The sequence below is a fragment of the Mustela putorius genome, unplaced genomic scaffold, assembly GCF_011764305.1.
Source record: "Mustela putorius furo isolate JIRA1106 unplaced genomic scaffold, ASM1176430v1.1 tig00000580_pilon_pilon_pilon, whole genome shotgun sequence".
Lineage (NCBI taxonomy): Eukaryota > Metazoa > Chordata > Mammalia > Carnivora > Mustelidae > Mustela > Mustela putorius.
The window spans coordinates 3610964-3632832 of NW_025421423.1; the positions used below are offsets into that span (position 1 = coordinate 3610964).

Sequence of the window (21869 nt, forward strand, 5' to 3'; positions counted from 1 at the left end):
ACAACAACAACAACAAAAAACCCCAAAATAAAATTAAAACAGTTGTACTCCTAGCAACAGCGTGGAGTTCAACTGGGAGGCTTTGGAGGTGGGGGAAAAGAGTACAGACTTTTAGTTGTGAGATGCCCAAGTTTGGGGGATCTAAGGTACAGCCTGGTGACTCTAGTAATACTTGAAATTTTCTGCGTGTAGATCTCAAGTGTTCTCACCACACACTATGTGAGATAATGTGTTAATTAACTTGATGGTAATCATTTCACAAGGTATACATATATTAAATCATCACATTGTACATCCTTAAAAATCATGTACAATCCAAGTATATACAACGTTTGTCAATCGTATCTCAATAAAGTTGGAAAAAAATTCTCAGTTCCTATCCTTGGCTCTTAATACCTTTGATCCCTGCCCTGTCTATGCTCTACCTTTTACTTGTTTCCAGACCAAGAATAGGCAGTTTTTTCTGCTTGGGACCTCTTTTCCCCCAATACCCTTTGCCCTGCTCACTTCTATTTATCCTTCTGCCTAAATTTCACCTCCTCCAGGAAGCCCACCTTGCTTATTCACCCAGAGCAGCCCACACTTCCCCTAACCTGGCCCTCATCTTCCTTCCAAGCATAACTAAAAACTTCAGAGGGCAGGGACCAAGTCTGTTTTATCTGTTTCCCAGCCCGGTCTCTGGTCCAAACAAGTAGATAATTTAATTGGTATTTGTAGAACAAATCAAGAAAAGGAAAGCTCCAGGTATTAAAATGTCTAGGCAGATGTTGTTTATTATTTTGGTACATTCTTTCCATTGCACGATTTCACATCTATTTATTTTCATTTTTATTTCTTAATTTTTTTTTTTTTTACAAAGGTAAAAGGAATTTCAGAAACAACATTAAAACAATCAGACTATTTCAGGCACGGTTTCATATTAAAAGCATAGATCTATTTTTGATTTCCTTCTTCCCTCTATGATACAATCTTAAATTTAGTTCCAGGAAGAACATTTATTGTAGAGCTAAGGTGGATACGCCCCAGCGCTCATCTCCCGGTGCTGTCTTCATTCTCAGAAAGCTCCTGAGTCAACGATCAGGGGCCTCCCAGAGGACGGAGTAAAGAGATGAGTGCACATTCTGCTTTGCCCTGAGTGTGCAGGCCTGGCCCTGCAGATGCTGGGCAACCTCTGCTTCATCAGTCAAGAACATAAACAAAAATGCAATTTTAAAAAATGGCTTAAAAAAATATTTGATAAAAATTACCTATCCCTCTCCCTTGCTGTGAAATAATTTAAATAATTTATTCTAGTTAAAAAAAAAAGCAAACCCAAAAAACAAGTTTGTTCACAGATGCCTTCACATTGTTTTTAAGCATGAGGTCTGGGTCCCTTAAGAGCCTGAGAAGGTTCTGCTCAGAGGAGCATTTGGGAGGCGCCCCAGACTCAGCCCCAACTCTGGCTGTTTGCGGCCAGTGCCTGTGGGCGTGATCCTTCTTCATTCTCTGGGAATGACATGGGGATAGTGTCATCATTCTGACCAGGGGGGCGATGCCCACCTGGGCCATGTTAGAATTAGAGCTGGACATGCCAGGGAGTGGAGGTGGAAGGGCTTTGTACACTGCAGAGAGCTGACTGCCCATGAGGTGGGAGAGGCAGCCCCACCCAGGGGAGCTCTGTTCCCTCACAATGCCTGGGACATGGCCTCTGGTGAGCCCCAGGGACGAGTCAACAAGACAGAGGATGCGGGCGTCTGGTATGTGTAGGCAGACAAGGGGACCAAGCTATGGCTAGGGGAGGGGGCGCTCGGGGTCACAGAGCCCTCATCGAGTTGTAGCCAGGGGTCCCACAGAGACACGGGACACTTCCGGCCCAGATTCAGAGGAGGGGGTTAGATCCCAGAGCCGGTCTGACGTTCTCTGTCCTCATCTCTACCGCAGATAGGTACAGATGGGCCAGCTCAGCGGCTCTCCAGTCTGTACTGCAGAATGACTTGGGAACTCAGAGCAATATACGCAAAGATTCAGCTTCAACTGGCCTGGGATTGGGACGAGGCATCTGTATTTCTCGAACCCTCCTAAGAGGACTCTCAACGTACAGCCTGGGCTGAAACCTACCAGGCGGTGGGGCCTCCTCCCGTCCCCATCTTAGCTCTAGGATTGCCCTGTGCAGTGGACAAAATCCCATCAGGGCTCAATTAATTTCCAACATTTTCCATCTCTAGCTCGGCTGTGTATTGGCCACTGACAAAGAACCTTAGCGAATGGGCGTAGGACGCAGATTCACAAGGGAAGGACATATTACTCTCAGGCTAGAAGGAAACTTCAGGGTCACCTGGCCCTACTCCCTTCCCTAGTGCAGTCATACCTCTCCAGAAGGGGGTGGCCACGGGGTTCTGCAGGCATCCCACAGTGCTGGGGCTCCCTGCCTCGTAGACCAAAATCTACCTGCCTCTATCTATCCTGGAGCGGACAGGCTCTGTGGCCTGTCAGTGGTCACAGGAACCACCCTGATGTCTGCTCCCCCACAAAAGAGATAAGTGTCTGTCCACACTTGGCTGATGGCGATTGAAGAGAGGATGGTATGGGCTTCCTCTCTGTGTTCTAGCACTGGGCCAAAGCTTGACTTATTTCCCCACAGTTAAACTTCCTCTGCTGGTTCACCAATGTCTTGTGAGTTCCTACAGCCGACCCAGATCATTGCTATGGGTAGTTTTCCTCAGGTCAAGGCCATGGCTTCTTGTCTCAGGAGGCAGATCCTGTAGAAGGCAGCACACCCCAGGGTCCCCAGGTTCAGATGGAGAAACTGAGACCAGAGAGGGAAGGACCTGTAAGAAGTCACTGCTGAACCCAGAATAAACAGATTCCTGCCCTGCGGGCTGAGAGCTGCATCAGACCGGGAGAGGCAGAAAGACCCAGCAGACCAGAAGCTTGACCCAGCCCTTCCATGAACCCTCTGTGGACCCTGGTCACTCGTCTCTCTCTGGGCCTCAGTTTCCCCACCTGTAAAATGAGGAATTGTGCCAGATCACTGCTTTTCAAACTTCTCAATGTTTTTTCAGAAACAGAACTATGTATTCCATGGAAGCCGATATATAAATCAGAAAGAAGGGAAACTGTCTGGTTGGAACGGGGTGGGGGTGGGGGCCACAGCCCTCCTGCTTAGGCTTCCTCCCACCCTGTGGACAGTTTGAAAATCACAGGCAGCTTCCCCTCTTGGATCCTTCCAGCTCTAACTTTATAGTGTTCTTTTCCTGGAGAAATGACAGCTCGCCATGGACCCTTAAACACAGAACAAAACCGAAGGCAAGTTGTTGTCTAAAAAGAGTCAATTCAGACACCTGTTTTGAGAAGGCAAGTAGAAAACGGCACCACACCCCTCCCACTAGAATCTTCCAGCAACCGAGAGTTTTCGTTTTCTGGTAAAAAATATAGAAATAGTGGTTGTTCTTGGGGGACTTGTGGTTTGGTTCTGGACCTCCCCGTGGAGCCAAGTGGTGTCCCTGAGGGTGGGGAGGGCAGCACGCTCTGCTCAGAACCTCTGTGAGCCCATGCGCGAGTTCTGGACCTCCAGCTCCAACTGCTTGGCCTGCACCTCGCGCTGCGTCAACAGCTCGCGGAGCCTTCGGATCTCCTCCTGTTGTCGATAGAACATCTGCAGCAGCTGGGAAAGCACAGAACAGAGGGAGAGATCTCGCGGTGGCCCCGGATTTGAGGGGCCAGAACACCCTCGGGAAGGACAAACCACCGCCCCCTTTCCACACACAGACACGTGGAGGCTCAAGGGAGCGGCCATTGCATAGAACTTTATAAAATCATTTCTTCACACAATAAATGAAGTAAATAAATGACTCGATGTGTCAGACTTTTTTTTTTTTTTTTTTTTTGCCTCCTTAGATGCCCTGTGGGATAGAGGAAAGGATGCATGGCCCTGAAGTCTGGAGGCTACAGTTCTCACCACTAAACTAGCTAAATGAAGTGACCTCAGCAAGTTACTTAGCCTCTCTTGAGTTTTAATTTCCTCCTCTAGGAACCCGGGGGTCAGAAGATGAACCTGGGCGTTAGCGTCATCACTGTGGCATAGGGAACCATTTGCAGATGCTGGGCGCTCCCCTGAGGATCTTCACACCCCTACAGAGGGGGGAGTGTAAGTACCCCTTCCCCCACCCCCTGCCGCCGAGGCCAAGAGAGATTCAGCCCCTGGCTCTGAGGTCCTCCTGTCAGTGTTCAGCAGAGGCAGGACCAGGACTCCTCTGTGAGGTGCCGGCCCCTGTGCTTTTAGCCACTACAAACTGACCCCCAGGCCTGGGGAGAAAATTCAGTCAGGTCATAAGCCACAGTGCCTACACAGGACCTGGGACGTGGCGGGCGCTTAACAAATGTTGACTATGAAAACAGAAAATCCTAGCGTCAGAGCAGGGAGGGATTCTAATACGGAATCAAACCCTCTGCATCTTGCAGACGGTTTTCCGCCATCTGGATATACACCCGCCATCTTGGCAGACCACAGCGCTCACTGCCTGTTTGGTCAATGAGGTCACAAAGCAAGTCAAGAGGCCAGGCCAGGCCAGGCCCCACGGCTGGCCGTCTTTACCGCTCACTTTCTCCCGACCATCCCAGTGCACGCACCGCCCCCCTCGTTCCCACCTCGTTCTCTGTCTTTGGTGGGGGACACTCCATGTCGAAGCCGTTGGTGAGCCGAGGGGTCTTCTCTTCCAGCCTGTGTTCTGCTGCTCCCTGCCTGGGCACCTTCTCCTCCAGACGGGAGAAGGCTCTCCGGCCATCGTCTACAACCACCTTGTCTGTTTGTTTGGAGGGGGCCATGGAGACGGAGGGGGATGTCTCTGGGAGCAGTGGCTGCGGGCTCAGGAGCTCGGAGCAGGGCCTCAGGGACACCATGACTGGGCCTGGGAGGGAAGCAAAGGGCCGTGTGAGGACCGAGGGCTCGTGAGCAGATGGACAAGAGTGGAGCTCTGGCCGCATGCAGACAAGAACCAGCCCCCACACTGGGGCACCCAGCTCGCAAACACATCCCCACGGGATCATCTAAGCGAGGCCTGGTTTGCCAGGGCCGCTGAGTGTATGCCTGCAGCTGCCCCCAAACACTGCGAATGGCTCCAGTGAAGACTTGTCCTTGCTTTGCAGGGACAGTCCTGTATGCATTGCGCTCTGCCTTCTACCAGTTCATGAATCCTCCCAACAGCCCTGAGAAGCAGGGGTGGGGTGGGGTGGGGTGGGTGCCAAGGTAGCAGTCACAGAAGACGTGAGAAGTCCAGAGAGGAACAGACCAAGTGTCACCCAAAGGAAGAGGCAGGCGCCGCGGAGGGGCCAAGAGCACACATTGCCTCCTCTGGGGTAGCCCTTAGGTGGACAGGGCAGGGGGGGGGTGTCAGCACAGGGAGGAAGGGCCTGGGGCAGGCGTGGGCAGCGGGAAGCTTCTGCCTAGACTAGGGTCTCTTAGGCTGAAAAGTAATTGCAAAGTGGGGATGGGAAGATGGGCAAGGGCCTGGGGCCGAGACTGCCCACTCACGCTGCACAGTCTGGAGTTTCAAGAAGTGTTCCATGGAGCAAAATGCCTTGATTTGGAAAGACTTTCCTGAGCCACTTAGGACAAGCCCTCCATTCTCAGACCCATATGGGACCATCCTAGCCAATGGGGACTCACTGTCAAGGACAAGGGGTTATGGGAGAATACAACTGTAGGCCAAACCCCTTTCAGCTACCTGGGATGACTGGACACTCCATTTCACCTCACATTTGCACGGGGCCTTCGTCTGCCCCCCTCACCTTTATTCATCCCACAGAGCCACTCCTGGGCTGTCAGAGAGGGCCGGGCTCCTGCCGTAGGCGGGTAGATGTCCTCTTGGTAAGACTCCGACTGTAGGAGAAGCCAGGAGTGAGGACCGAGGTGGCAAAGGGGCTGCCCAGATGGGAGGGCCCTAAGGGAGCTGGGGTCCAGGATTTCCCCACCTAGGAGTTGAAGAAACCAAGGCCAAGAGAGCAAAGGGACATGTCCAAGGTCACACAGCAACTCAAGAGCAGAGATGGTTTGGTCTCAGGACCCTTAGCTCCCAGCCACACTGCACTGACAATGAGAAAGGCCTTTCCCTTGAGGAGTGGCCACCAGCCTCCTTGCTGTTACCCCAAGGGCATGGGCTCCGGGCTCCAGCTCCCAGGGCATGTGTTCTTCAGAAGGGGCTCCCGCCTCCCTCACAGATGGCCACACCACCCTTACCCGCCGGGGTACAATCATGGATATAGGCTCAATGAGGCCTTTGCTTGTAATCAGCTTGTAGAAGCGGAAGATCTCGCAGGAGGTGACGTCGAGACCTCTCTTTGGCATGACACCTGCGGGCAGATGGCCAAGGAGGGCTCAGAGGTTCTGGCTGGGCTGGGGTCACAGGGACCCAGGGTGAGGGGCAAAGCCAGAGTGCACACCTGGGCATGAGCAGAGAGTTCCCTCCTCCCACCCCCCTTCCGTCTACAGACAGTTCATGAGCAAATACCTACACTGGGCTGGGCCCTGTGCTGGGGAAATGGGGTTGGAGTAATCAGACTTGGTCCTCCCCTCCAGCTTGCGCCTGAGCTGCTCTGAACAGAGCTCCTGCCCCCATCCTGTTGATGAGTGTTACCATGGTGTCCTTCTCCTTCCCTTTGTGGTTAATGTAGCTGTGTCTTCATGTTCAAGTGGGTTTCTTATAGATAACATAGAGATGTGTCTTCTTTCATTTTTTTTTTTCTATTCCCAAATACACTTACAGAATAGGGGCTCTCCTAGGTCCGTCTCTCTTATGTTGTGGCTGCTGCTGTAACTGCCCTACCTCAGCCTAGAATGCCTTCATTCTCTCCGCATACTGTGCTCCGCTCCCCTTTTGGCTCCTCGAGTGTTGCCTCCTCTGGGAAGCCTTCCTCGACTTCCTGCTACTTGCTCCCAGAGAACATCCTACATACTTCCATCAGAGCTCCCACAGAGTCTGCCTTGATCCTCCTTCTGACCTCCTGAATGGGGTCCTCTCCAGGGTGGGGCCCTCATCTGACTCGCTCCTGTCTCCCCAGACCCCACGTGTCCTCAGCGTTCCGTACTCACCCATCCCCTTCTGCGGGCTGTGGGAGCGGTACTCTGTCAGGTAGCTCAGGTGAGGCTTGTTGGCGCTCACCTCATAGTAGCGGATGTTTCCATCTCCCTGAGGAGGAGGAGGGTACAACTCAGAGCCGGGTCCCATCCGCCCCCCCGGGGCCTCCCACGGCCATGCAGCAGAAACCTGGCATTCACAGTGACCGAAGGGCTGGCAAAGCCACCTCACATAAGAAAACACCAGGGAACTGCTGTTAAAGCAGCAAGGGGTCCTCATTTCAACACTCGATTCTCCCAATCATGACCCAAAGCCCACCTATGTGCCTCCAAGGCAGAAACTCTGGGAGCACAGGCCTGAGTCCCACTCCCAGCTGCACAAAAAGGTCAGCAATGGTGGGTCCTGAGACCGTCCAGTGATCTTACACTTCTGGGGCATTTCTGGTTGTCCCTGTCCTAGTGACTTGGGAAGGGAGAGAGGGACAGAGTGCTGCTCCAGGCACTGGTGGGGAGGAGCTACAATGCCAAGTACCAGTTAGTCCTACCCAGTGAAAACCTGCTCCAGCCCAAATTCGAAGGTACCCCTATTGAGAAACACCAATGGGGCCTCCTCATCTGGTCCCAGACCTGAGGAGCGATAAGCCTCGGGTGTCTGCCCAAAGCCCTGGCCCTGGGTGTTCGCTGGGAGCCAGGATGGTGGGACAGGGTATGTGCCCAGTGCAGGGAGACAGTGTCCAGAAAGCCCTCCTCATCCCTCTCCCTGGCCTGAACCCCCAGGGCCCCCGGTTGTTGTGGGGCTAGTGGTAGGGCTAGGCTGGGGTAGCCCTGCTCCCTGCCTCAGGGGCTCAGGCAGCCCCCTCCCTGCCACACCAGGCTCACCTTCCCCACCACATAGAGCATGTTGGTGTCTACATCATAGAAGGGAAACAGCACGCCCGAGGAGCCATCCAGGTCCATCTCGAAGAGAGGCTGGGACAGGTTGTCCTACAAAGAAAGGAGACCAGGAAGGCCTGTGGGTCACTCCTGGAGGTCCTCAGTGGTGTTCCTGGAGATGGGAATGCCTGCCAAGGGGCTCTGGGTGAGTGTGTGTGTCTGCACGCGTGCATGTGAGAGGGAAGGAGACAGAGGGAGAGAGACCACCCCCTTTTATCCTGCAGGCATTTTGCCTCCAACCCATCACCTCTCACACCGCTGATGGCACACCAGCCCTCCCCTGCTTGTCTGATTATTTGATGGAGGAGGAGGTCAGAGAGAGGAAGCAATCTGTCTAGTCTTTGAACTCTAGCCAAGCGCTCCTGCAGTCCCTGGCCTGGCCCTTGCCCTCACCCCCTCAGCTGCTGCTCCTGCCCACCTGCCTCCAAGCCCTCACCCCAGCTGTTCCTTCTGTCCAGGAGCACATCTCCTCTCTCTCCCCCCACCCCCACCCCTCGTCCTGGTCCAGATGAGGCCACCTCCCCCTGACCCCCACACCACGGTCACTCCCTCCTCAAACGAGAAGATGTGCAAGATCTGAGCAGCCCCCCAGTTTGCATCCCAGCACCCTTAGCACCGGCCGGCTCTGCTAAGTACGTGCTTGGGCAATGAGTAAGGGCACGAACAAACGAGTGAGTGAACAAAGCCAAAACTCAGCTATAGACAACAGTGAGGGGCAGGGTAGGGCTGCACGGGATACTCACCTGGTCCCACACCGCCAGCTGCCGGTTGTTCCACTGGGATGTGCCCGTGGACAGCAGCTTATTCAGGTTCCCCAGAAACAGCACCTTGTTGGCCCGGTGCCCTGTGCAGCTGGTTTCCTGGATGGACATGTGTGGTCAGGGGCTCGTGGGCCACAGCTAGGGTCCCTGGCCTCCCTGCCTTTGCTGCTGCTGCTCTACTGAAATGCCTTTCTTGTTCACTACCTAGCTCTGCTTAGAGAATCTTTCCAGAGACACCACCCCCAGGAAGCCTTCCAGAGATCCTCCCATCCATCTGGGGGCTCAACTACTATTTTTGCTGAGCTTTTTCTGAGCTATGATCAAGGCAAACTTCAGCGCACCTCTGTGCTCGTGCCGAGAGATCCTTGAGTGTTCACTGTATGCAAGGCAATGGGCGGGGTGGGCACCGTCACCTGAGTTATCTCATTCAATCCTTCTAGAGGAAGGACTGACAGCCCACTGTTGCAGATAAGGAAGCGAAGGCTCAGAGAACAGAAAGTGCTTGTCTTTGGTCACACAGCAGACCGGCAGGAGTGATGTGCCTCTTTTTTTTTTAATTTTTTATTATTTTTTTATTTGACAGACGGAGATCACAAGCAGACAGAGAGGCAGGCAGAGAGAAAGAGGGAAGCAGGCTCCCGGCTGAGCAGAGAGCCTGATGTGGGGCTCGATCCCAGGACCCTGGAATCATGACCTGAGCTGAAGGCAGAGGCCTTAACCCACTGAGCCACCCAGGTGCCCTGTGATGTGCCTCTTGACAGAGCTTAGGCACACCGGCAAGTTCTGGAGTTAACTAGGTTCAAAACTCAGCTTTCAAGGTGGGCAAATCACCTGACCTCTCCTTAGCCTTCGTTTTCTCATCCAAAGAATGCAGGGGACACATCCCACCTCCCAGCAGGGCCAAGAGGACAGAGAGATAGCACATGTGAAGGCTTGGCCACAGTGCCCACAGCATTACTAGCCTCCCGCAGGCCCTCACCGCCCCTTGCTCCTCTGCCCCCAAGCCAGACCTCAGCCCGGCACACACCTGGAGGACAGTCCCGGCCCGGGGGTCGAGGATCCGAAGCTTGCGGTCTTTACAGGTGGTGGCCAGCAGGCTGCCATTGGTGTTGAAGGACATGGAGAGGATCACGCCTTGGTGGCAGGTAATCGTCCTCACGGGGCTCATGATTACAGACTCCTTTGTGTCCAGGTTCCACACCATCACCTGCACGGCAATGAGCTGTTTCTGAGCACGGCGGCCACCCCCACCCCGGGCTTCCAGGGTCACACGCCCGCCAGGCTGCAGTGAAACACGGTATCCCCAGGAGGGAAGCCACAGATGGCAGTCTGGCCAAGAAGCCTTGGGTGGGAGGCGGGATCTGCTGGCTGAAGCCGCCGCGTGGCAGGAGGGGAAGCCGGGAGTCAGGCTGTCTGGCGGCAAAAAGAAAACACCATCTGCTTTGGAGTGACAAACCATCCATGCTGGGAGGACCCCAGAGATGAGCTAGTCCAGGGGCTCTCACACACTGATTAGCAGCAGTTTCCACCTCACACAGATAGAGGGCTGCCACGTTTAGCTGCGGAGGTTGTGCACTGCACAGCTCCAGGGAGATCCATTCCCATAGCCCGTGCCATGACCTGCACCCCGTGGAACTGTGTGCAGAGTTCCGTGCACAACCATATAGGGTGGCCCTGCAGACACAGCCCACATACACATGTGAAAGAGCACTTCTGATCAGAAGGGGGTCAGAGGCTCTGTCAACCGCTCCCATTCCTGATCCATTAGAGAGGTCCCCAAAGTGCCTTCATAAAGCCCTGTGTTGTGAAGGGAAGAGTTTCAAAGCCACGGCTATGGTCACACCGACCCCATTCATGTACAAAAGGAGAAACTGAGGCCTAGAAAAGTCAAGGGACTTTCCTAGTTCCTACTGCAAGGCAGAGACTGAGTTGTAATAGAATCCAGGGCTCCACCACCATGAATTTTCCCCAACCCCAGGACCCATAGACTGCCAGCTTGGCTGTCAGTGGGGCAGTGCGAAGCTTCTCCGGATGGGATCCAGCCCAACCCCTCCAGGACGACTAAAGGGTTGTACAGTGTCCCCCCGCCCCGACCACAAAACCTCATGTCCACTGGAGCCTCAGAATGTGACCTTATTAGGAAACAGGGTCTTCGCTGATGTAACTAATTATGATGAGGTCATATGGACTGGGGTAGACACTGCATCCGCTGACAGGTGTCCTGCTCCAAAGATGAGAGGACACAGAAACACAGAGAAGCCTGCACGAAGCTGGAGGCAGGCCGAAGTGACCCAGGTGCAGCCCAGGGAATGCCCGGAGCCATCGGAAGTTCTAAGAGGCACAGGAGGGAGCATTCTAGGGTCTTCGAGGGACCGCGGCCCTCCTGACAACTTGATTTTAGATTTCTGGTCTCCAGAACACAGCGAGGGTCAATTTCTGTTGTTTGAAGTGCCCAGTGCGGTCATGTTAGGGGGGCCCCAGGAAACGAGAGCACGGACCCACCTTGAAGTCGTAGCCAGAGCTGAAGAGGATGTTGGCAGCTGTGGGATGCCACTCGACCAGGCCCACCCTGCGGGTGTGGCCCATTAGCTCCTTCTTGCAGGCTGTGAGGTTCTTTGTCAGCAGCTGCTTGGGGATGTCCCAGATCTTAATCTTTCAGGGGAGATACAGCAGGGGGAAGGGGAGCTGTTAGCAAGGGTCACCTGGTATCCAGGCCACCCTAAGCCACAGAACTGGCAGTGCCCGGCAGAAGGGCCAGGGGAATGCTCTCTGTATCCATCTCTCTGGAACCCTCAGAGGGACAGTGGCTTTGCCAAGGTCTTCCAGCCCAAGTGGGGGCTCACATTGCCAGAGTTGAGCCCAGGCCTCCAAATCTGCTTCCTGGTAATCTTTGCCATCCTAATGGCCTGCATTGTGGGCAGCTGGGCGGGCCACAGGCCTGACTCCCAGGCTGGATGTCAGATCAAACCCAGCTCCCAGCCTAGACCATCTCTCCAAGGACAGTCGTCTACCCCTTCCTAATCCCAAAGGCTCAGGCTACAGCCTCAAAGGCCAGGAGCAAGAGTTTGTGCTCTATCATCAGAGCACTAGGGAGCCAGTGCAGTCTCTGGCGCAGGACAGGGTAGGGCCAAAGTCTTTCCTTTGGAGTGGCCCCCTTAGATGGCCTGAAAGAGGAAAGATAAAGGGCCAGAAGGTCATGGCCTATACCCCACAGGAAGGGCCTGGGAAGAGGTACTGGGACTTCCTTTCAGAGTAGTATTGTTGAGGATGGAAGGGGCTTGCACAGCAGAAAGTGGATACAAATGGAGCTGGGGGTGGGGGGTGGGGGTGAGAGGGGGTGACACAGGGGGGATGGCAGAAACTTGATGTTCTCCGTTGTCTTTCAGAGCTCTCAGGCCCCTGGGTGACTGTATGGCCCCTTACCCTCAGAGATACACAGGGTTTTCAGGCAGACTTTGCTTTCAGTTCAACACATATTTATTTCCTGGTCACCAGGATTTAAAACCAGGACGGCAACCCCAAGAGTGCCAGAGGCTCCAGATAAGGTGCTGCAGGTATGCTGGGCATGTGGGCAAGTCCCAGAGCCCAGACTTTCTCCTGCACAATCTCCCTGAGCCCTCCCCCCACGCTGACCTCGCTTCATGAAGGATCACGGGGTTAGGAGCATCCGAGCTAAGCACAGACACCCATCAGTCCACCTCCCCATGCCCCCAGCCCGCTCCTCTCGGGAAAGGGAACCGCCTCACGCAGACACTCACTGTGGTATCTTCAGAACAGGAGGCGATCTCAAAATCATTAAAAGGATTCCACTTGATGTCTAAGACGTTCCCTCCATGCCCGCAGACCCTTGGGTAGTGGGGGTCCAACTTTCCCGTCTGCAAAACAGTGCCCAGGAGTGTTGGGGAGAAGAGGGGCTAATCCCACATAAGCATGTGGACGGTCACTCGGCAGGCAGCAATCACGGAGTAGGCAGGAAAACATAAGGGACAGACAGGGTGTCAATCTAGGCCCTACCACTGTTCTCTTGGTGATGCTGGGGGACTCATGTCACTTCTCCGGGCCTCAGTGTCTTCTTCAGTATAATGGAGGCAATAATAGGTATTTCCTGGGGTTCGTGTGAAGATTTCAGGAGATGAGGTGTGGAAAGGGTCTAGCATAGTGCTTAGCACATAGTAGGTTTTCAGTCAAAGGCTATTTCCCTTCAGACACCGCTGATGGGAATGCAAAAACGGTGCAGCTGGTTTGGAAAACAGTCGGGTGCTCCCTACTAGGTTAAACACAGTTACCACGTGACCCAGCCATTGCACCCCGAGGTAGAGCCCCAAGAAAAATAAAACACAGGCCTACAAGAAGCTCATCCACCAATGTTCATAGCGACATTATTCATAATAGCCAAAAGGTGGAAACAACCCAAATGTCCATCAATGACCGAATGAATATACAGAATGTGGTATATTCACACCATGGAATATTATTTGGCCGGAAAAAAAAAAAGAAACAAAAAACCAACATGCTCTTTGACATGGACAAACCTTGAAAACACGCTAAGTGAAAAAAGACCCAAAAAGCCACACATTGCAGGATTCCACATAAATGACCAGCTGTGGTTTCACTGTTAAGAGCAACTTAATACATCTTTTGGTACCTGATACTCAGAACCCTGGATAATACCTATGAAAAGTCCAGAACGGGTCAATCCATAGCGACTGAAAGCAGATTACTGGTTGCGCGGGACCCGGGGCGAGAGGAAGTGACAGCTGATGGGTATGCCGTTTCTATTTTGCATAATGATTTTGTGATGTTTGCACAAGCACGTGACTATATTAAAAACCTACGGAATCATACGTTTTTTAAAATGGTGAATTTCATGGTATGTGAACTGTATTTCAATTAAAAAGAAAAAGCGAGCACCTCCTTCCCCTCCCTCTTGGCCTGCTGAGAATCGCTGTGTGGGTGGACGGACGCCCCAAGTGGAGACTTCCAGCTCTGCACACAGACCTGGGTTTCCTCGGTTGTGGGACTGCCACACGGGTTCAGTCATAGAAACCCAGAGCTGGCAGTGACCAGCACTCTCTTTTCTCACATTGCACTGCATGGCTTGGCGGAACAGGCGCCAGGACCCAGGCCCCCTGCCTGGCAACGCAGGCTTCGTCCACATCCACAATCCCACCCCAGGTGCTGAAGGCCCCCTGCCCCACCCCCCGAAGGCTCTGCAACCCAGTTTTCCATATACGAGGAAGAGACAGCTGAGAAGAAAACCGGCCAACATCCACGACATACATAGGGACAGGCCCTGCGCAAGGTGGTGGCGGCATAAAGTGTAGTATATGAACTGGCAGCCTCGATGGTTTCAGGGTCTTTATAAAAGATCTTTCAGGAATAGGACAGACTCAAGGAACACCCACCACCTCTCCTTCCCTCACCACTCCCAGCTCTGCAGAAACCACCCAGATGGTGCCCCGCTGAGACTGAGCAAAGATGCAGTGGTGTCTCCCATCTGGCTTCATAAGGCTTCCAAGCCACAGCTACCGCAAGAACGGACAGAGGCCTCCAGGTCCCTCTGGCACACTAGCAAACAGACACAGAGGCCCTGGCTCACAGAGACTTAGGCACCCATCGTAGTAGCTCTGCAAACACAAGCAGTGGTCCTGGGCTCCCCTTCACAAATACTCTGCCCAATCCAGCTCCTGCCCTTCGGGAAAGGGTAGTAGACACCTTACCCTTGACCGGATCCCACACTGGAGGGGAAACTCTCCACCGGGCATTATCGGATAAACTGGAACATGAAAGGTAGGTTCAAGTATGACCACAATGTTAAACTTCCAGAAGTTGATAATGGAATACGGTGATATAAGAGAATATTCCTACTTTCAGGAAACACTTAAGTATTTAGAGGTCAAGGAAATAGGTCATTTATCCTCAAATGCATCAGAAAAAAGGATCATACCCTCATATATACATTCAGACAGAGAAAAGGGAAGAGTCTGGACTTGAGTTGTTTGTGAGCTTTGTGTGAGGTGCATCTGGGCCCTTCAGCAAGGAAGAGGGGTGCATGTTCCCTGCCCCCTGCAGTGGGCAAGGGCCTGGAGCCAGGCCTGGAGGAAGAGAAGGTGCACCTGTGGGCCCTGGCCCAGGTCTGCACGGGACCACCGATCTAGCCACCAGCCTCTCGCCTAGCCTCTGCGCCCTTTTGCACACTGTCATGCGTGAGCTTTCAGAAATGTAAAATCTGATCATGTCCTGCCCCTGCTCAAATCTTGCAAGCTTTCCCCCCTCGCGTGTAAAACGTGAAGAATCATCTCTTCCTCGCAGGGCTGTTACGAGGGTAAAATGAAATACTGTGCATGAAAAGCCCAACAGGGATGTCCTACAGTAAGCGCTCAAAGAACAACAGCTTTTGTTAAGAGCGTGTTTGTGTGTGTGCCTGCCTGAGTGTATCAAAAATGAGGGGAAAAAGCCTGGAAGGAAGTGCTCCAAAATGTTACTCATGGTTACCTCCAGATGGTGGACAATGGGTAGTTTAATCATCTTCCGTGGTTTTTAAAAAAATTTTCCCAACTTTCTATAAAACTATTGCAAAAACATTTATTTTGCAATAAATGAAAGGTATTTAACACAAAACTCCAAACTTTCTGAAAAGATGGGTCCTTCCCGGATTAGCCAAAAATGTGTTCTAAACCTGCAGATCTTGAAGGGCTCTCAGAGACTTGTAATAAGGGCCAGCAGCTTTTGCTCAGGGTCCCAGCCCAGAGGGATTTGCATAGGGTCCCAGGAAATGTGGGGGGTGGGGCGGGGCTGCAGCCCAGGGTGGGGGCTGGCAGGTGTGAATGAGCCCTGCCCTTGCCCTGTGGGAGGGCTCTCAGCCCTGCGTCTGTGTCCTGCCCCCTTCCTCACACAGCCCTTCCTTCTCTTAGGCCATTTCCTGGGTCAAAGGGCATAAGCCACGCTGGGTCTTCTGCTCTGGCACACCCAGTTGTTCTCTGGCCCACAGCCCTACCCTAATTTTTGTCCCAAAGGATTCTGGTAAGGCATGTGGCTGCCTTCAGAGGAGCACGGAGGCTTGCGGGGGGTGCCGCAGACCCGGGAGATGCTTCTAGGCCAGGCATAGCCCAGCCAGGCCAGCACTCCTCCCAGGCCTCCCAAACAGAGACCCAGCGCAGGCAACTTCTCTGCATTTTCAGAGGACGGGAGATGGCAGCCTGTTCTGCCTGCAGGCAGAGCAGAGGTCTGAAGTTACCAGACCTCATTAGCCCATCTCCTGGGCTGAGACGGAGCTGCTGAAAGCCCTGTCATGACAGGGACATTTATAATCAGGAGGCCACTTCCGCCTCTCAGTCCACGAGGCCAGCAGTCAGCCGGGGCAGGCCTCTGATTTACGGGGAACTCAGCTCTAAATCAGGGGGGCACCCCTGCTCCCCTTGCAGACTGCCGGAGCCCGGGCTTGGGGGCAGGAGCCGGCCGCTCAAGCCTGGAGACATGCCACTTCCAAGTCTCAGTGGGGCTGCCCTGAGGTAGGCGGAGTGGATGGGACAGTGGACAGAGGGCAGAGCCGTGCAGGTGGGGGACACTCTGAGGGGGGCAGAGCTCAGCTGCTGGGATGGGACAGCTGTGAGGCCATTGCTACAACCCCCAGCGCTCGCAGGGGTGCAGCCCTCCCCACAACAGTGTAACAGCTTCTGGGGGCCCTTCCAACTGCCCAGGGCGGACACGGGAGGCAGAGGTGGTAGGTAGAAGAGGTGAGGTGGGCAGGCTGACTCCAGCTTCCTGGGTTTGAGTCCCTGCTGTGGCACTAATCTGTGTGACCTTGGGCAAGTGACCTTAGCGCTCTATGCCTCAGTTTTCCCCATCTACGAAATGGCAATAGTAGGACGTCGCAGGGTGTGAGCGATTACGTGAGTTCCTCCAAGTAAAGCACTTAGGACAGCGCCTAGTACAGGGCAAGCTCTCTGGAAACTCGCCAGTGTTAAGTTTATTAGAGCGAATTACAACGACCCGGTGTTCTTGTCACTCAGGATGCTTCCGGGGGGCCAGGGATGTACTCAGTGTGATGTCAAACTGTTCCGCGAGGGTCTGCACTCTCTCCCTACACATCTGACAGGTGTTTGTGCCTGGATGCCCTCGGTGAATAAAGCCATGCCGAGACTGTACTCCAGTGAACAAATCTGTAAGGAGCAGGTGTGTAAACGCCGTTCTTTAGGGACTGTAATTCAGGGAGTCATCCATGTGCCAGGCCTGTGCTGGGTGCTTCGCTTCACTCCTTTTATTTCATTTATCCCCCAGCCACCCTGTGAAGAATCCCCGTGTACAATGCAGCAGCTGGGGAACAGAGGGGTTCACAGTCATGTGCGAAGGGCGGCGGAGCCCTGGGACCTGGGAGTACATCCTCTCGCGGCCTGCTCGCTCCGGCTGTCCTCTTGGCACAGTCAGCACTGGCATCGTGGGCCACTTTCACGAGGACCTGCCTGGAACTGGAAGAGGCTTTCAACAAAATAAAACAAGACAAAACAGAAAGCGACACACCATGCTGGCCCACAGCCCTGCATTTCTAGAAGGGGAATCTGAGTGTGGAGGGAGTAAGTACGCCCCACGGAAGGCTGAGATTCAACACGATGGCTGGGCCAGAGACAGAAGCTCATGAGAAGGCAGGATTGGTCTGCAGGCAATGGGGAGCTCTCAGAGGGGACTGAGCCAGGGAGTGACATGATCTGACGAGGGCTTTAGAAACTCCGTCTGGCCCTCCAATGCTCCTCTCTTTCTCCAGGCACACAGTGTCCGTCTGGCCTCCTCCGACGAGGTCCACCCCTTGGGCCTATCCCCAGGGCTCTGCCTGCCCTTGTGTTCATGTCTCCCCACCCACCACACCTCACAGCAAAGTCCACCCCACACACCCCCAGGGGTGGCTTGGCTGCAAGCCAGGCCCCAGGCTCACCTGTCCCCAGACCTTCCTGCCGCTGCCGCTTCTGTTCCCCGAGCACAGTCCTTGTTGCCCAGGCTGCGGGAGCCTCCCTCCAAACAGGCCGGCCCTAGGTCACAGTGAAGGAAAGGCGGCCGCCTGCAGAGTCCCCTGGCCCTTCTGAGAATAACCTCCAGGACGCCATGGCAAGGCCAGGCACCATGTGCGCTGACACGCCGTACACACTCCATGAAATACTCAGCTAATTTGTCCCTCTCTTCCTTCTCACGGCACTAGTTCAGCGACACCTTTCTGTGCCTGGCTGGGATGGAACCCCTGGTAACCGACGAGAAGCCCCTAGAAACCAGAGCCCAAACCAAGAAGCCACACACAAGCCAGTGAAATGAGAGCGAGGCCCACAGCCACACCCAGGGCTCAGCCACGTTCTGGTCCTCACCCTCAGGGCTCAGGAGCCTTTGGGATGTCATCTCTCTGAGCCTCAGCATCCTCATCTGCACGACGGGGCAGTATTTCCCACAGAAGGGGCTAAGGAAGGCAGCAGCGTAGGCACTGTCTGTGCTAACCCTGCAGGCCCGTCCGCTGGGATGCACTGGGTCAAAGGCCCAGCAAGCGTGTCCTCTCCCTCTCCCCTCCGCGCCTACTCGCGCACACTGCATGGGTTCACCCAAGAAAAGAACAACCAAATGTGATGCGTGCACCTCTCTGGACACCAATTCAAAGGTACCAAGCACAAAGAGGCATTTACAAAGCAATCAAGGGTATCTCCACATACACTGGGAATCGGGTGACACCGGAGCTCTTGTCGGGGCTGCCATCAATGGCACTGCGGTTCTGTCAGAAAATATGCCTAGTTTTTAGAACTGCACCCTGAAGTTTATGGGGGTATAATGACAAAATGTCCAGGATTTGCTTCAAAATACTTCAGGAAGGGGCGCCTGGGTGGCTTGGTCAGTTGAGCGGCTAACTCTCGATTTCAGCTCAGGTTACGATCTCGGGGTCATTGGATCAAGCCCCATGAGCCCCAGGAGCCCCACATTGTCAGGCTCTGTGTGGAGTCTGCCTGACCGATTCACTCTCTCCCCTCCCTCTGCCCCTCCCCGGGCTCTTGCATGCTCTAAATAAATAAGCAAATAAATAAATAAAATCTTTAAAAAATGCTTCAGGAAAAAAAAAAAAAAGGATGGATGAAGCAAGAGCGGCAAAGCCTTGAAAATTCTAGAATCTGGGTATACAAGGGTTCCTAGGATTGCTTTTATCTACTTTTGTGTTTGAAATTCTTTTGTAAATATGAAAAGAACCAGATTAGAGCTTAGCTACTGCAAACGTAGTCTGCAAACTAGCAGCATCTGCATCCCCTGGGAGTAGGGAGGCCAGAACTGACGAATAAAAATACAGGATGCCAGGGCACCTGGGTGGCTCAGTGGGTTAAAGCCTCTGCCTTCGGCTCAGGTCATGATCCCAGGGTCCTGGAATCGAGCCCCGCATCGGGCTGTCCGCTCCGCGGATAGCCTGCTTCCTCCTCTCTCTCTTTCTACCTGCCTCTCTGCCTACTTGTGATCTCTGTCTGTCAAATAAATAAATAAATAAAATCTTAAAAAAAAAAAATACAGGATGCCCAGGGATGTGTGAATTTCAGATAAATGACAAATAATTCTTTTAGAGTAAGTACACTCCATGCACTATTTTACTTATACTAAAAAAGAGCTTAGCAGTTTCTAGTGAAACTAAACATGTGAAAATACTTTAGGACCCAGAGACTGCACTCATGGGCAGAGAAACGGAGACTTACTCATGTCCCCACAGAAACCTGTACATGAACGTTTATAGCAGCTTTATTCCTAACAGCCCCAAACTGGAAACAATCACAGTGGCCTTCGGCAGGTGACCGGTCAAACAAATGTCTGCACACCACTTAATACTCCGCAGCAATAGAAAAAGGAGGCGCTGGGGCACCTGGGTGGCTCAGTGGGTTAAAGCCTCTGCTTTCGGCTCAGGTCATGATCCCAGGGTCCTGGGATCGAGTCCCACATCGGGCTCTCTGCTCAGCAGGAAGCCTGCTTCCTCCTCTCTCTGCCTGCCTCTCTGCCTACTTGTGACCTCTGTCTGTCAAATAAATAAAATCTTTAAAAAAAAAATAAATAAAGGTTTAAAAAAAAAAAGAATAAGGAGGCGCTATTGGTCCATCCTAGATCACCCATCCCTGGGTGGATTTCCAGGGAATTATGCTGAGTGACAGAAGTCAAGCCCAAAGGGTTACACGTTGTATGGTTCCATTTACACGACTTTCTTAAAATGGCACAAGGCTCAAAAAAGAGAACAGATGAGTGGTTGTCAGGGGTTAAGGAGAGGGCGGAGATGGAGGGCGGCAGAGCAGCAGGAGGGATCTTTGTGCTGGAGGCAGCATTCAGCTTCTAGACTGTATCTGCGTCCATATCCTGGTTTGGATACTGTACTCTAGTCTTGCAAGATGTTTCCATTGGGGGAATTGGCCAGAGGGTACACAGAAGCTCTATGTGTTAGGTCTCTTAATTGCATGTGAACCTACGACGCTCTCAACACAAAAAAGTTTAAGTACAAAGAAAAAAATAAGCAAAAAAAAAAAAAAAAGTTTTTCGGTGTTTATTTGAAATTCAGGTCTGGGGCTGGCTGGAATGCAAAGTGCCTGGCCCCACTTCGGACCCGCTGAATCAGCATCTATGTTCTGACATGCAGGCGTGAGCTCTGATTCGTGGCTCCCAGCTCCTGGTGCGCTTGGATCCCTGCTGAGCAGGGAGCCCAGTGCAGGGCCTGATGCCGGGATCATGACCTGAGCTGAAGGCAGATGCTCAGCCAACTGGGACACCTAGGCACCCCTCATCCTATCTTTCTAAATTAGGTCCACTTTCCCTACCCAGGTCCACACTCCATCTCAACAAAGCAACTTCTTTTCTTAAGTCAGTTGTTAGTACCTATTTATAGTCGGTAGCTCATTGAGTTAGAAATTGTGATAGCTCTGAAAGAGGCTGAGTAATAAAAATCTGAAAAATACATTAATTATTTAATTACGAATACAGTCTGACGGGTAGAATCTTCTAAAAGCTCCCAAAGTATGGGAGAAACAAGTCAAATGGGTCATCTCCAGGGAACCTCTGAACTCTGATCTTCAAGTTCAAGTCTTTGCAGAAATCCCATTTTACACTTGTCCCTCCCCAGCTTGAAAAACCTCAGCTCTAGAATACTGTTTACACTTCTCAGCCTGGCATTCAAGACCCTTCTCATCTGGCCCGAATCAACTTCCTCAAGGTACTTCCCTTCCTCACCTTTGACACAGAGCATTCATCTGTTCCAGCCAGACCGTTCTCTGCATTACTGCCTTGGGCATCTGCACAGTCTCACCTCCACACCTTGGCTGGTGACATTCCCTTTGCCAGTGATGTTCTCTGTATTTATTCAGATGAGTAATCCCTGGGTAATTTGTTCAATCAATGAAAATTTATGAGCACTAACCGCATGCCCCAAATGTGAGATACACACACACACACACACACACACACTAAGTACCAGTTGTCTCCCCAACCGCCAACTATTGCAAGTAGGTTAGGAGGTACTAGCAGAAGAACACAAATGCGAAGTAATCACATTATGGTGTCCTAAGAAAGGAATACGCTGTGGAATACATCCTACAAAGGAGAATGTTGGGGAGATTTAGGAGAGGAGAAAGAGAGGCTATTCATGAACATGGTACATATTTCCATTTACTTGGATCTTCTTTAACATTGGTCTTTTTTTTTTTTTAACAACAGACAAAAAATGGTATTTATTGAGAAAATGGCAGGCAAAGGATTAATATCTCTGATCTAAAGTAAGTACATACAAATGAATGAGATCAGTAAGTCTTGCCCCTAAGTAAATCAACAGAGACTAGTCACAAAAGCAATGACTAATTGGCAAATGTGTGGGAAAATGTTTGGTTTTCATCTTTTTAAAAAAAAGTCGTAAGTTAAAACAAGATATTCTCTTTCCTCTATCAAATTAGCAAAGACTTTAGGCTATCATAAAGGTAATGGCCAGAGCAGTGAAATGGGCAGCTGAATTCATCACAGGTAGAAGCATATATTAACCTTTAACATTGGTCTTTCAAGAATGCTCTGTAATTTTCTCCTTTTAAGCCTTGTTTATTCCTCCATATCCAATCTTCTTTTATTCCACTGCAAATGTTTACAAATTCTAA

The 21869-nt window shown here is 52.4% G+C and overlaps 1 protein-coding gene across 2 annotated transcripts in view; it reads right to left on the reverse strand.

The window, feature by feature from the left end:
• Positions 1–747: 747 nt before the first annotated feature.
• CORO2A (coronin 2A) overlaps positions 748–21869 on the reverse strand; it is a 53854-nt gene continuing 32732 nt past the window's right edge. For both annotated transcript variants that reach the window (XM_004747678.3, XM_004747677.3), the window contains exons 3-12: positions 12504–12620; positions 11248–11397; positions 9773–9952; positions 8728–8844; positions 7931–8035; positions 7067–7163; positions 6215–6327; positions 5767–5857; positions 4627–4886; positions 748–3643 (exon numbers count right to left, since the gene is read on the reverse strand). In XM_004747678.3, coding sequence (XP_004747735.1) covers positions 3512–3643; positions 4627–4886; positions 5767–5857; positions 6215–6327; positions 7067–7163; positions 7931–8035; positions 8728–8844; positions 9773–9952; positions 11248–11397; positions 12504–12620 — 1362 coding nt within the window. In that variant the 3' untranslated portion in view covers positions 748–3511. The remainder of the gene's footprint in view (positions 3644–4626; positions 4887–5766; positions 5858–6214; positions 6328–7066; positions 7164–7930; positions 8036–8727; positions 8845–9772; positions 9953–11247; positions 11398–12503; positions 12621–21869) is intronic.